The sequence below is a fragment of the Triticum urartu genome, chromosome 5A (genome assembly GCF_056163025.1).
Source record: "Triticum urartu cultivar PI428250 chromosome 5A, HENAU_Tu73, whole genome shotgun sequence".
Lineage (NCBI taxonomy): Eukaryota > Viridiplantae > Streptophyta > Magnoliopsida > Poales > Poaceae > Triticum > Triticum urartu.
Window position 1 is genome coordinate 468,946,800 of NC_141877.1, and position 14,511 is coordinate 468,961,310.

At 41.4% G+C, this 14,511-nt stretch overlaps 1 protein-coding gene and 1 long non-coding RNA gene across 3 annotated transcripts; one reads left to right on the top strand and one right to left on the bottom strand.

Annotated features, from left to right (window-relative positions):
* Nucleotides 1-3,382: 3,382 nt before the first annotated feature.
* Nucleotides 3,383-12,371, bottom strand: LOC125509817 (uncharacterized). 2 transcript variants are annotated; one of them, XR_015602377.1, is made up of 3 exons: nt 11,489-12,371; nt 9,535-9,670; nt 3,383-3,518 (listed from the first exon to the last, which is right to left on the bottom strand). It is a non-coding gene; the product is annotated as an uncharacterized LOC125509817 (long non-coding RNA). The 2 variants fall into 2 exon arrangements; XR_007284229.2 differs by lacking the exon at nt 3,383-3,518 and adding an exon at nt 6,288-6,797.
* LOC147972013 (tyrosine--tRNA ligase 1, cytoplasmic-like) lies at nt 3,513-11,479 on the top strand. The gene is made up of 8 exons (XM_087521224.1): nt 3,513-6,279; nt 6,494-6,590; nt 7,059-7,164; nt 7,263-7,345; nt 8,032-8,177; nt 8,308-8,413; nt 9,839-9,898; nt 10,731-11,479. Exons 1-8 carry the CDS (start codon nt 5,972-5,974, stop codon nt 10,782-10,784), a joined length of 960 nt encoding a protein of 319 aa, XP_087377350.1. The 5' UTR covers nt 3,513-5,971; the 3' UTR covers nt 10,785-11,479.
* Nucleotides 12,372-14,511: the final 2,140 nt, after the last annotated feature.

The following is a 14,511-nucleotide window of genomic DNA, read 5'->3' on the forward strand; positions in this document are numbered from 1 at the left end:
TATCAGAACTAAATATTTTCATTTACGGATCTTCTCGAAAGAGAAGCACACCTTTACTTCCCCTTCGTTCTTTCACAATAGAGACATAGACCAAATACATGTTAGATGGTGAAACAAACACAGTTAAGAGATAAGAGGAAGTACATATACAGATCATGTGTCCGTGACTCTACTCAGCACAAAAGCATTTCAGAATTGGAAAGCAGATTCATAAAACTGGAACACATCATTAACAGGAAGAAATCAACCAGCAACAAACTTATATATTCAATGAGTTAGGTGCATAGTAAAATGTTGGTAATCCATATTTTAACACTTGGCCTACATATCCTTTTATTGTAGTGTACTTTAGGCCTTGTTTTTAATCCTTTTCTATTGTTCTTGTGCATTGTTTTTTTTAAATCGCATGTCATAAAGATAAGCAAGGAATATCTATGATAGATGAATAAATAATGACGAACATAGAAATAGACAAGATGTCGTTGCCTTCAACATTTGACTGCCATCGATTTAATGTTTAAACATCTCCATTTGACATCTAACATTCAAATTCGGATCATCTTGCTTCCCGAAGCACATGTCCATTTGACATCTAGCCATCAAAATAAACGGGGCAGCGACGACGAACTTTCTAAGGGGCCGAGGGGTTGTTCTGTTGCGTCCCTGCAAGAATTAGAAGATGAGGGAGGTAGAGGGAACCTAGGAGAAGAGCAGAGAGGAGAAGGGAGATGCTAGGAACCCCGATGGCGTCGAATTTGTCCGGCGGAGGAGCTTCTGCGGCGGCGGACTCCGGCGAGATCGGGATGATGCCCTAGGCCGAGGCGTCGGAGGCGCACCGCTGCGGGCCGGCAAGGTTAGTAAAATTCAGAATGATGCAACATAAATGTAATTTCCATGAACATGCTTAGAGAAAGATTATCATGATATATACATCTGTCTGCTCTAAAAACCTGAAATCAAATGTGTCATGGCACAGAAATGTCATAGTACGCTCCCAAAAATATTTTTCTTTTATACATGGACACAGAGCAAGCTCTAATCAGAAATAACAAAACAAATGTCATCTGACAAAATATAACTATAATATATCATGACAAACTGTATCAAAACAAAAGCATCACAGAGTACATATTTATTATCCTAACCACGAGACATTAATAATTAGAAGCACCAAGAAAAGGGCAATTTTCACCTTTGCACATATGTCAAGTGTGTAGTGCAGACTGCTGGGTGTTGCTGTCTCCAGAACCACACATTTCTGAAGTCTGAACAAATTATTCTGCATTTCTCCATACCATGAGATATTATATTTAGTGATATGTTAGTCACTATGTAGCAAGTATCAAACAGTCTTGCTAATTCAAAGTAACAGTAAGCAACTCCATACCTATTCGTTAATGTAGAGATGAACAATTGTTCAAGCAGACACCATAGAATTCTTGCTTTAATTCATATCGCCTCCTGTAATAAAAATGAACTACGGATCAAAAAAATAAGTAAAAGCTTGCTTGGCTGGAAGTTGCATGAAGATGAGGTGATTCCACATTATTCTCAGAGATTCATGCATACCATACGTGACCACAACCTGGGACGACATGTCTTTCAAATACCATGTCACAGGAGGCGTGCACCTGAAGGAGTTCTCCGGCTGCTCGGAACACAACAGAGATGGAAGACAAGAAGTGGGCAGGCGCGGCCACAATAATCGGCCTCGGTGGCGGCCTATCATCCTCGATGGTGGCGTTTCAAGCTCGGTGCTCGATGGTCGTCATCGGTGGCGATAGCCGGAGTCCTCAACGGAGGTGGTTCCGGCGTAGACCTCGATGGCAGCGCCCACCTCGACGCCATGCATGCCACCGACCCCATGCGTGGCCCGGATCTGATCTGACCGCCACGGCCCCGCGTGCAAACCAGGCCTCACCCGCGCACACGGATCCGGCCGTTGCCTTCCTGTTGCGCGCACCCTCCCGGCAGACGTTGCATCATAGTACAGAGGCGTAGGCCGCCGCTTGCCCTGGCCCTTTCCCCGCCGGTGGCCGTGCCGGCGACCAGAGAGAGCACAACTGCGCCTCCCCTTGTCGTCTCCCCCGCTGGTGGTTGTTCTTCTTCACGACTCCGACTTCCAGCGGACGACGCTCCAACGAAGAGTGCGCCAATGAGGAGGTCGTGTGGGCGGCGGTGAGGGTGAGCGGTGAAAAAGGAAAGGATCGTGGGGAGAGGCGAACCGGTTAGCGACGGGCGTGCGGGCAGGGGTTAGCCAGGGGGGATTTCGTTAACGATGATTTTAAATCGTTAGATCTCAGATTAAAGCAATGGCATGGTGGATAATTAAAGCGTAAAACGTGTTTAGCATGCTGGAGGGATGTAGACCATCAGATTGCAGGTTTCGATGGATAGGATGATCTGGTTCTCCGCTCTCTCTTTCTTTTATAGTGGTAGTAGATTAAGACATCATATTTGCGTAATTTCTTTGAAGGATTTTTGGGAGGAATATCCAAGATGATTTTGCTTTATTTTCTTCCTTTTCTACCTTGTTTAACGGGAGCAGTAACAACCTCATGCGATCCTGTTCTCCCGTGTGGTAATTAAGCTTCCACCGATTGCTCCTTTGCATGCATGGCAGTTATTTACTTTCTCTTTTTCAAAGGTCTAATTTATTTTTCACGCGGTGATTGTTTCCTATTTTATAGGATACAAACGGGATGTGGGCCGGAGAACGTTACCCGCAGAGTTTTCGTCCGCCGGGACAAATTGCTAAACGCTGTTTTGACAAGGGTTAGTATATCTTAACGGTTAGATTAAATTAAATGACCCTGATCGTGTGGCTGTAATTATCTCGTCTTGTTATGTGTAAGTAAGGTTGGATGTATTTAGCAATGAATATGTTTACTTGTTTAATAGTAGTAGAGATAGAGATTAATGGCGTCCAACAGGCAGCAGCCGAAAATCACAAATAGACGACGCGGGTGGAAGAGAAGAAGGAAACCGAGAAGATCACGCGCGTGCGGAAGGCCTGAATTAATGGATCTGTTACAATTCTTTCCCTTTTTGGGGAAGGGATAAGTCGATCTTTTACCAGGGAAAGTATTGTTTCTTACTAAAAACATCACGAATAATCAGGCGGTCTGTTACATGGAAAGAATTTTTTTCCCTTTTACTAGAATTATCAGTCGATCTGTTACAACTTACAAGGAAAGAACGATCTTGCCTAAAAATCACAATTCTTTCCTAAACATCACACATCGGGGGCCCCACAGTGAAAAACCTTCATAGCTCCTCGACGGCGGCGACTGAACGCGTGCTGATCTAGGGGCGACGCCAGATTCGACTGTTGCCTCTGGGTTTGGCCCTTGGCGGAGGTCTTAACAATGTTGTCGCGGGCATTTGGTGGTTACAAGAGCAGTTTCTCGGCAGATCTCTCCGTGCAGGCCTTACGCCGCGCGTTTGGTACCCTTTTGCAGTTCGATAGGAATCTATCGGTCCACGAACCAGGGGCGCTTCGCTGCTCCTCCCACCTGCTACATCAGGCTCACCAGCTACAAGGTCAGCCTGTCTCACCTGATGGTTTTCCCCAAGATCACAGCAGGTAAATTTTATTTGTCACACTTCTTCATGTGTCGCAGCAATAGCTTTACTTGTCAGGCCTATGAGGGATTCGGAATCCTCTCCGATTAGATTATTGATTATTGAGGCAATGTTTTCGAGGGGCTTCACAAGTAATAATTTTCTGACATTTTTTTTTCACAAACAGTGTTTTCCTGACAGATATAAGCCTTTTTAGGGATTTCAATACTGACTACCGTATGTAGTCTGTATTGAAATTCTCTAGAAAGTCTTGTATTTAGAAATGGAGGTAGTAGTGCCGAATACAAGTTTATCCATTATTAAATATATTTTTCGTATATAATTCAACGGAAGCAGTTTTGTAAGTCTTAACTTGGGCCTAATTTGCGGAATCATTATAAATCCGTAGTCAATTGTGAAAATGGTAAATTGTTGTACGGCTAAGATTGTACAATAGGGTTTTTGTAGGGAGCATTCAATTATGCTGCACCTGCTGTTTACACAATTATGCACTACTCCCTCTCTTCCCATGAAGAGAGCATGTATTTCCTTCTATTTTCTACTTATTTTTTATTGGCATCCATGGATTGATCACCAGATGAAACATGGTTAGAGCTCTTATATGTCTTGAATTTACACTAAATTTAATTAATCTAAATCTCGTAACATTTTGCGGTATGTTTGGTTTGTGCTAAAGGTTGCCATGACAACGAAGTTGGCTAGCAATTATTTTTGAGGTTTTGCTTGCCAATAGATTGGTGAACATTTGCTTGATAAAACAGACTAGAGTTGGTAGTGGAGTTTTATCCAAGAAAAAGCCAATGTTGTACTCACAATCAAAATTAAGCTAGGGTTCACTTTGGTCGCAATCCGAACACATCCTTCTTTCCAACTTTTCTGTTAATATCTCCATTTCCCACTAATCATGAATTGCATGCACAATCAACACCCACAACTCACCAGCTAATTTATCAATCGTTGGTCAGTCAAACTAATCACAAGTCTTAACTTAACTAATCGATCATCTAATAATACACAGGTAGCTGGGTTACTACATTGTAATGTCTCAATCATAGTAAATCCATTGTCAAACCATATACTGTTGTCAAATCATATACTGTTGAGATGAAACTGTATGGATGCTGAGATCGTAACACATGTTTTTATATTCCGTTTTGCTAAATCACATCTAGATGTGCCCTTAGTATTGCACATCTAGATTTTACGCGGAGATTCGTGCTAACATTTTCTTTTGTCCTTTTTCTTTTCCTAGTTTGATTGATCCACTTAGATGTGCAATAACTAGGACACATCTAGATGTGCCCGAAAGGCCCTTTTATATTTTAGTGTATATTAGAGAATCACATATATTAGCTAAAAGCAATCTAGTGCCACACCTTTTGTTTTCACAATTTTTATCCATTATTGATATATTATTTATTTGTAATTGGTCACTATGACTCATAATGAGGTTGATTGATCATCTAATAATACTAGATATTTACAAGAATGAATGAGTGGTTAATATAAGCATTTACCTGAGAAAACAAGGAGGGAACTAATTACAATCTTATACGTTTTCTGTTGCCCTGTATCTGTTGAATATAGGGTGGCTCCTTCAGCATGTATCTTCAAACCATACAGTACTGTTTGTGGGAGCTTTGATCAAAGGTTGGCCACACTTCGTAGTGTTGGGGAGCATGCTAGTGACGATGAGCTGAGGCTCCTCTTGAAGGAGAAAACCGCCCCCATTTGCTATGTCTGGTGTGATCCCTCCCCCTGGATGACTATAACCCAGGTATATGAATAACTAGCTAGATCTTGTTTCTGGTCACTTAATTTTAAATTCTGTTTTAGGAAACACCGAAAAATAATCCTTCATTGATGTAATGTTTGTAGCGTCCTACATTTAAATGTCCAGAGTTAGGATGAATTCAGGTGCCAACAATCTTAATCATATAAATCGGGGTATCGCCTTCTCAATCTATGTCTGACTATGTATTTTAGCAAAAACCTTTGCCATGGTAATTTTCTTTGCAAGTATGCTACAATTTCTGGATTTCAATAGTCTCTATAGATCTCATTGCATGGCATGACTCATTGTATTAATGACAGTAGAAGGTAAGTAACAAATCAAAACATCTTTAAATGTAAAGGGTGGTTAGATCAAATAGAAATTTTTTGTTATAAATTAAATGTTCACCTTTCATATGTCCTAAGTTAAGTATATTAACTACTAAATCTGTTACCTCTGCTTTTTATTTTTCCTTCAGCAATTTATATATGAGATGTTTTCATTTTGCTTAATTGTTGATGATGTTTGTAGTTATGGGGATCTTTTCATGCCTGTAATCGATCTTCACTACATGTTTTAAATGGATTTATCCTTGTTGTGCAGGGAATTTCAATGACAATTAATGTTAATAAGTTGGTAAAAGCTGGATGCGAAGTTAAAATGTTGATGGCAGATTGGTTTGCTCTAATGGACCCTAAGATTGGTGGTAACATATGCAAAGTGCAGACTATTGGCAGGTACAATATTGAGATGCTGAGAGCATCTGGCATGAACCTCGATGGGGTGGAGTTTGTGCAGTTGTCAGATTTAATAAGCTGCCATGCAGAAGAGTACTGGCCAGTTGCCATGGATATTGCAAGAAATAGCAATCTTAGTGAAATTAAAAGATGTTTCAGTATTCATGCATCAGAAGATGCAAGGTATATTGTTTAATTGTTTGAGATTCATTTCACTCGAATCTTTTAATTTAATCAATGATTTTTGGATTATTGCTTCTTAAACATGCATTCCATGTTGAATTTTTTATACGTGTACCATACATTATTCATTGTATATGCATGCAAATCATGCTATTTTTAACATGCAAGTCGTATTATTTTTTGATACATGTTACTGATGTTTTTTATGAAGCAGTGATCTTGGGAGTACAAATCCATTTATGATGAGAAAATTTACTCCTGCTGACACATTGTATCCTTGCTTGCAGAGTGCAGTTCTACTACTTCCAGAGGTTGGCTTCTTCTGTCTTACACGCAACAAAGAATCTTGATTGTTTTTTTACATAACTTCTACTCCCTCCGTCCCATAATGTAAGACGCTTTTTGACACTAGTGTAGTGTCAAAAAGTGTCTTACATTATGGGACGGAGGGAGTATGTTATTTGACCATATTGCACATGCTTCACGCCTTAGCAATCTTGCCAAGGATTATAAAAATTCTGCAGGATAAGAAAGTACATTAATTAGCAATTAGATGGATTATACTTAGGAGTGGATGCTTCCTGTTGGGTCTAACATATTCACCGTAAAATCTATTCTTGTCTTAGTAGTATGCATGTGTTCTGATTCATTAGATTAGATTCTGATCTGTGCAAACATGGGTCTAGAGTATCCGATACATTAGATGTGTTTTTGGTATTTGTACTCCTATATTATACTTTGGCTTGCTTAGTTGAAGCCACAATACCTTTTTATTGTAGGTGGACATATGGATGTTGGGCATGGATCAGCGTGGGGCCAACATGTTAGCTAGAGAATACTGCGACCTCATGCAGTTGGAAAATGAGCAAATTGCTTTGTTTCAAAGTATCTTATGTTTTGCATTATCTTCTGTCCCACACAATTATCTCTCTTCCATATGCATCACACCCACAAATTCATGTGAGACCTTAACATGAACACAGATATGCCACCTGCTTTTCTGCAAGACCCAGAATGGGAGCAGTGGGGGAACCTGAAATGGCCAATCTTCATGGAAGATGATGAGGTGTGTTCTCCTTTGTCGATCGTTATTTATGGAGTACTTACCCTGAAGGAAAACAAAATGAATCAATTTTTTAATGCCAGCCTATGCCTCCCTGTTGCCTTCAAGGTAATATTTGTCTTAACAATAACAAACATTGTCGGAAAGCCTTGGAGGTGGAACTGTGATGCTGCCCACCATTTAAAAAAAATCATTTTCCTTTTGTCAGCCAATGCCTCCCAAATTACCCAACTCTGCCTCACATCCCCTTTTATCTTTTTCACCAATAAACAATATCAGATGCTGCATGTAAAATTCATGGCTACTGTGACTCTTTAAGGATTTTTTTTTCAAACGGCTGTTACATACAACTCAAGAAGTGAAGCAAAGAACATTCATTTTTGTTGTTTGAAATGGAAGTATGCCCCCTCTTGTTTTTGGGTCACTCACAAAGAGTATCCAAGAGTATGTTTGCACTAAAATCAGTGGACCATTTGAACGGTAATGAAATAGAAGAGCAGAACTAAGTATCAAATTTCTCTCCATCCTTGTGTAAAGAAGAGCTGCACATTTTTTTATATCCAGGTTTAAGAAAAACAACTAATATAATCAGCCATTTTCTATTGTTACTTGAGCCTAGCTGTGATGTATTCCTCTGTTCTAACACATTAAATGGATATTCTTCAATAGTTGCCCTCTGTTTATTGCAGGAACATGTCAGTAGAAAAATAGAGAACGGTTTCTGCCCTCCAAAATTTGCAGAAGACAATCCATGTTTGGAGTACATAAAGTATATAATCTTACCTTGGTTTAGAAAATTTGAGGTTGCTCGGATGGATGATAATAGTTGCAGCAAGTAAGTTTTTTCTATGTAATTTGCAAGTTGAATGTTCAACTATATACATCACATGTTCACTAACCCAAATTTTGTGAAAATATAACTGTGTTCATATTTTGTGACAACTGACAGCTGCTACCTTACACAGAATCTTCTTGAGCATGGAGGAGATTATTGCTGATTATCAAAGTGGCGCTCTGCATCCTGCTGATTTGAAGGTGGCTCTTATCAAGGCCACTAACTTGATTTTGCAGGTAACTCTTTTTTTATATTATAATTATTGAGTCTTTCTTCTGTCATTAGATATCAAGTGAGGAAGGCATAGTTCAGTTGGTTGAGACTAGTGCTAAAAGATGTACTATTAGTGCTAGATATACCATACTGAAGGCATTAGGGGAACAAAGGGCATGTTTGAATGGCAGACATAGTATCCTTGTCAAACTTGCCATGACCAAAAAATGGGTTTGTTTCATTGGTTGCCAATTGTTGGGAGAGTAGTCAGCATGATCCTCGGGAAAGCCTCCTAAACTCCCCCCCCCCAACACACACACCCACCTCTGGCCCCGCAGCATTGAATCATAGCTTTTGAGGATGTGACTCGAGTCACAGAAGGGTAGGAAGTTGGTTGACACCCGTACCACCTGCTTCTCTGGTGGAAAGAAAGCTTGGTGTCACCTTATGAATCAATGTTGATTCTATTTTTCTGCTTGAGCCCTTTCTCCTTTGTTGGTGGGGAAGGGGGCGGGCATTGATGTGTCAAATCTATGAGTGATTTGCATGCAGGAGTAGGAACCCTAGTCATGAGCTTTAATGTGACCAATTTTCTTTCCTGTTTCAGCCTAGTTAAGTACATAATAGAAGCAAGTAGGGTGAAATAGATCTTGTGGCCAAGTATTTAGAACAATTGGCGAAATTCGCTTGCTATGAGGTTTGGGACTAGTTCTAATTTATCAATGTTCAAAAAAGCGTGAAGCAGAAGGCCACAACTTATAGCAACGGGTGCTTAAGGAAGCTTAAGTGTTTTGAAAATTTTGTCCATGATTTGGTATATATATGCAGTTCAGTTCAAATAGACATAGCCTAATAGAGAAAGTAGTTACGGAACATACCCTACCTATTGCCATTATTGTGAACGCAGCTAGATATTTAGCTCAGAAACAGCTGAACTTTGGCCAGTTTCTTCAAAAAGCTTAGGGCCAGAGCGAAGCGTTTTGCCATCACTCAGCGCTGAGCTTAAGCGTCGCTTAAAAATGCTTTCTTGAACACTACATTTTACTCGTATGCAACAAACTATGTGTTGAACCCAAGTATTTGGACAATTGGCGAAATTGATGGACATCCATAAATGAAGCACGTAGGGGAAAATAGATCTTACACCCAAGTATTTGCAGAAATGGCGGAATTGACCTGTCGTGAGGTTTATCATGCAATGAAAGTTGCACCCAAGTATTTGGACAATTGGCGAAAATTGACATGCCCGAGATTGGGGGGACCATGATTTCATTTTACTCCTGCATTAAATTTGTAATAGATTATGAGTACATGTCTAAAACAAGCAGCTAAATGAAATCTTTGGTAATGTATACAAATATACTTATTATTTGTGTGTGTTAGCTTATGAGTGTGCTTAATCTAAGTACTTTTTTTGACACTAATATGTTTGTGACATTTGTTTCAAGCCTGTCCGTGACCACTTCAGAAGCAGTGCTGAAGCAAAAGAAATAGCAAAAGCTATGGAGGTATCTCAACTTTGTTATTGGCTGATTCATTTCGTGTTTCAGTTTTAACAAAATATCTTGTGAAACATATGTCCAACATGGTTTTAACATATGTGCAACATCGTGTGGAACAATTCAAAAGCTCACTTAACTAAACTAACCAATTGGATGGTTTTAATAAAGGTACGACATTGTGGAAAAGTGTGAACAAAACTATTATTGTTTGATGCACAAGTTGACATTTGTTTTAGTACATGGATTTGGGAAATGTCTTAGCGGGATTTTTCTATGAGCATAGTTTTATGTTGAAACACATAATTTTTTTAGGAACATGTGTATAACACAGTTTCAGAAATGGATAGGGTAAGCTTGGTGATACCAGTTTCTAAACGCAACCACCTGTTTGATTGCAGTGATGAGTGATTTTGGCTTGCTTTGGTTTGGGGCGTTTCTTGTAACGAATTTGTATGATCCTGTTCATCCTTATGTGAGCAAAAAACAAATGTTGATGTCGTGTTAGGTGTCAGTTGTGGGTGTTATGGCTGTGACTTCAAAACATGATCTAATTGACTCAAATGTCATGGTAGGGCTAAACTGGCTGGCACACTGAGTTCACACTAATTAATTAATTCAGTGCACACTAAATAATTGCAAAATACATTAAATAATTCATTAGTAACAGCATAGAAATATGCCCTATGGTTGTTTTCTACCACTGTCTCTAGAAGTTTAAGAAATGAAATTTTGTTGTTTTTTATCTTTTTTTTTAATCCTTTTTAAAATTTAAAATGTTGTTTCTAGTGTGTGTATTTGTTTTATTATTATAGTGAGTTTGATTTTCTGATTCCTGCAGGAGATAGCACCCTCTATCACCGCCTGTGACCAAGTGCCCCTAAACAATTTTTGAAGCAGTGTTCCGTTGATTATAGAGTTCTGGGTGAACGGACTTGTAGGGGCTTGTTTGCTTTTCCGCCTGTGACCAATTACTTATTATTACTATGCTTGAACATGTCCTAAAACTTATGAGTTGTTGGCATAAATGTCATGGCGTATGAGTTTTTGGAAATGATAAATCCCGAACATTCAGGATTTGCCATTGAACATTTTTTACATCAACTTTAGGATGGCAACTGCAATTTGGAATTCCCATGCTTACAAACTGAACTTGTTATCCCTTGTATGTAAATTGTTACTCCCTCCTTCCCAAAATTTTTGTCTTAGATTTGTCTAAATATAGATGTATCAAGTCATGTTTTAGTATTAAATACATTTGTATCGAGACAAATTGAAGACAAGAATTTTGGGATGGAGGGAGTATAAAACATGGACAAACACCAAATGTTTGGGACTTGTTGCGTCCTATTTTTCTTTACTAATGTCAAATAAACAACAACACCTTAGCGTTAGAACTTGCCTTTTAGCTTTTGTGGCATTCTCTAATCACAAAAAATGCTAGAGAATTTCTGTTAAGATTAAAGTATAATATGTAATTAAGGGAAATCTCGCCTTGTCCATTGAACGAGCGGTTGCACCCGCACGGATGCCTGTGTCTGTTAGACAACCAGCGAGAGTGAAAGGCAACACAGAAAGGATAAGAGAGGGAGCACTCACCGCCGTTGAGATGCCTGGCCTTCCTTCTTTCTCCGCCTGATTTGTTAGGACGGTCGTCGCTACCTCCGTCGTTTAGGCCGTTGCGCCACTGGCCGTTATGGTCACCGCGCCACTGGACGTGGTGCCCGTGGTGGTCACCGTGCCACTGGATGCGGCCACGGCATCAACGGACGCGCCGCTCCTGGTGCTCGCCACGCCCACGGGCACGGCCTTGGCGCGCGCGTGCGCCGTCGGTGAATAGGGTGCTCGACCCATAGCTTGTGGCCGGTCCGAGCGCCCCTATGGTGCATGGCGTTGCACCCCCCCCCCCCCGGTTCTTCGCCTCCACCCCCTCCTCCATCGGCTGGGTAGCTCCCGACGCCGACGCCGGATGCCGTGGCCGCTGGCCCGAGCCGCCGCCCGCATGGCTATGCCCCGGTGCCGTTGCGCTCCATGGTGAATGAGGAGGCGCTCGCCTTCGTCTCCGCGCCAACCGGCGCTCGCCTTTGTCTCCGCGCTAACCAGCGCCTCCGGCGTCGTCCGTCTTGGAGCTGGCATGGAGAACACCAACGCCAACGCCCCGCTTCAGCAGGAGACGACAGCGGGCTCGAGTAGCCGCGCCGTACGGCGCTTCGGGCATGTTGTCGCCGCCATCGACCGCCGCCCCAGCCGGCACCCCGGTTCGTGGGCTCCGGCGAGCCTCGGCCTCGCCAGCGCCGTGCCAGAGGGTGCTCGCCCGGACCCCGTCATCATCGCGTCTTCTTCGGACAAGGAAGGCTTGTCGGTGCTGCGTTGGTGACTTCGGGCGCCGCGAGGGGCTGCGGCGGCCACTCCAGTCATCAGCGTCATGCAGGGAAGGGGATCGAGCGGGTGGTGCGGGCTTCGGGTCTCAGACCTTATCCGTAACCGCCGCTTCCTCCCTCTTATGCGGTGGGACTGCGGGTGGGCTGGCCAAAGGCCATGGAGGCCCAGGCCCAGGCGCCTGCTGTGTCCCTCGAGCCGCCTCCTTCTGGCCTGGATTCATTTTTATTTTCTTTTTTCTATGTTTTATTAATAGTAGTACTAATTGTGCAGTTTTAGACTCTGTTTAGTATTGTTTAGTACCTAGTTTGACTGCTACTTACATTCTAGTCCTATTCTAGATTATATCTGACTAGGGCTTGTGTAATTATTACTGTGTTTATATTATGTAATGGATTGATAATATAAATAAAGCACTGGATTTCATCTGGGAAGAATGACATGTTCCATGTGTTTACCACATATCTAGTTCTCTTGAACATGTTTTAGCGATCGAGATCATCTTCTCTGGCACGCCAAACTTGCAAAAAAATTAATATTTCTCCCTCATTATATTTGGAATCACAAGGTAAACTGCTCATTTGCAGATTATCCCCTCTTACTGTGAGGTATATGCTTTGTCATTCTCGACAAGTGATTACCTCCAACGTGTATTCCTTATATCTGAATTGTAGCATACACAAGGTAATGGCGATGTAGCCTATTACTGTGAGATCTAAGTGATCTCCAAAGTGTTATGTTCACACAATTGAGGTTGAGATTTTTTCAAGTTTACACTTGAGTATCAAATTTTTGCATTCTTATTACAGAACCATGATGGTTTTTAATTTACCACCAAGAGTTTGAGGAGCTTGCCCTCAATGGCCACAATTACCCTACATGGCTTATGGACATTAAGATCAGTCTTGCGTCCCATGGGATAGCGCGTGCAATACAACCCCCGGAGACTCCTCTCCCGGCTAGGGCCACGCCGCTGACAGAACAGCAGAACTATGCTGCCTTATTCATCATAAGGCACCATATTCATCCAGATCTCAAGTTCGAGTATTTACAGGAGGAATCTCCTAGTACTCTGTTTCTGGCCCTCAAAACGAGGTATGAACAGCAGAAGGCAGTAGTCCTGCCAGAAGCACTCCATGATTGGACTCATCTCCGTCTTCAGGATTTCAAGTCCATTGGTGAGTACAATCATGTTGTTCATAAGATATGAACCAAACTGTGCTTTTTTGAGAAGGAACCTACTAAGGGGGAGAAGATAGAGAAAACTTTGTCTACTATGCTCCCTTCAGATAGGATCCTCCAACAACAATACCGTGCTTGTAACTACACTGTCTATTTCGAGCTTATTCACATGTTACTTTAGGCTAAAAAGCATGATGAGCTACTCGCTAAGATTGGCTCTCAGTGCCCAGTTGAGGCACAACCTTTACCTGAAGTTCATCTGAATGTTGCAAATAGACAAAAGTTTAATAGTACCTCTCGGGGTAAACAATCCAATTTTGAGCATAAGCGAAAGCGCAATGGGAACATGAGATCTAGACACCCAGGCAAGGGAAAAGGCACTTCAAAGCCCAGGTTTGGTAAATCTAAGCTTTGAAGCAAGTGTGGATGCTACACGCATTCTACTGAAAAGTGCACAATGCCCAAGCATCTGGTTATGTTGTACCAGCAATCTCAGGGACGCAAAGCACCTCAAGGGAAAAGGTTTGAAGCCAACTTCAACCTTCATCCGGATAGCACAAAAGGAGCTTGTGGTTCGCACGATGTTCCTCCTGGACCGAGCAACGCCATGATTCCTTATCTGCCTGAAGATACTGCTAAAACAGAGAACACATTGATTGAGTACACTGTAAACAACGTGTTTGGCGACTTCGACTAGTCCCTCAATCTCCTAGTGATCTACTTAATTATGTCCATTTGTGATGATTGTAATAAGAACATAAGTTTGTTGTTGTCTTTATATTGTATTGTATCAGCACATTTGATATAATAAAGATTGTATTATATGTATTAACATGAGGTTTTCTTATTGAAAATTCTTTTGTTTTATATAGTTTTCTACGCGGACAATCTGATGGAAGAGGAATTATGCCTTGTGGACAGTGGTACCACAAACTCCATACTGAGGGAGATGAAATATTTCCAAACTCTAAAAAAGATGAATGGAGATATTCTAACTATCGCTGGACGCAATACATTGATTGTTGGTACTGGACGTGCCATATTCACCCTCCCAAGCGGTA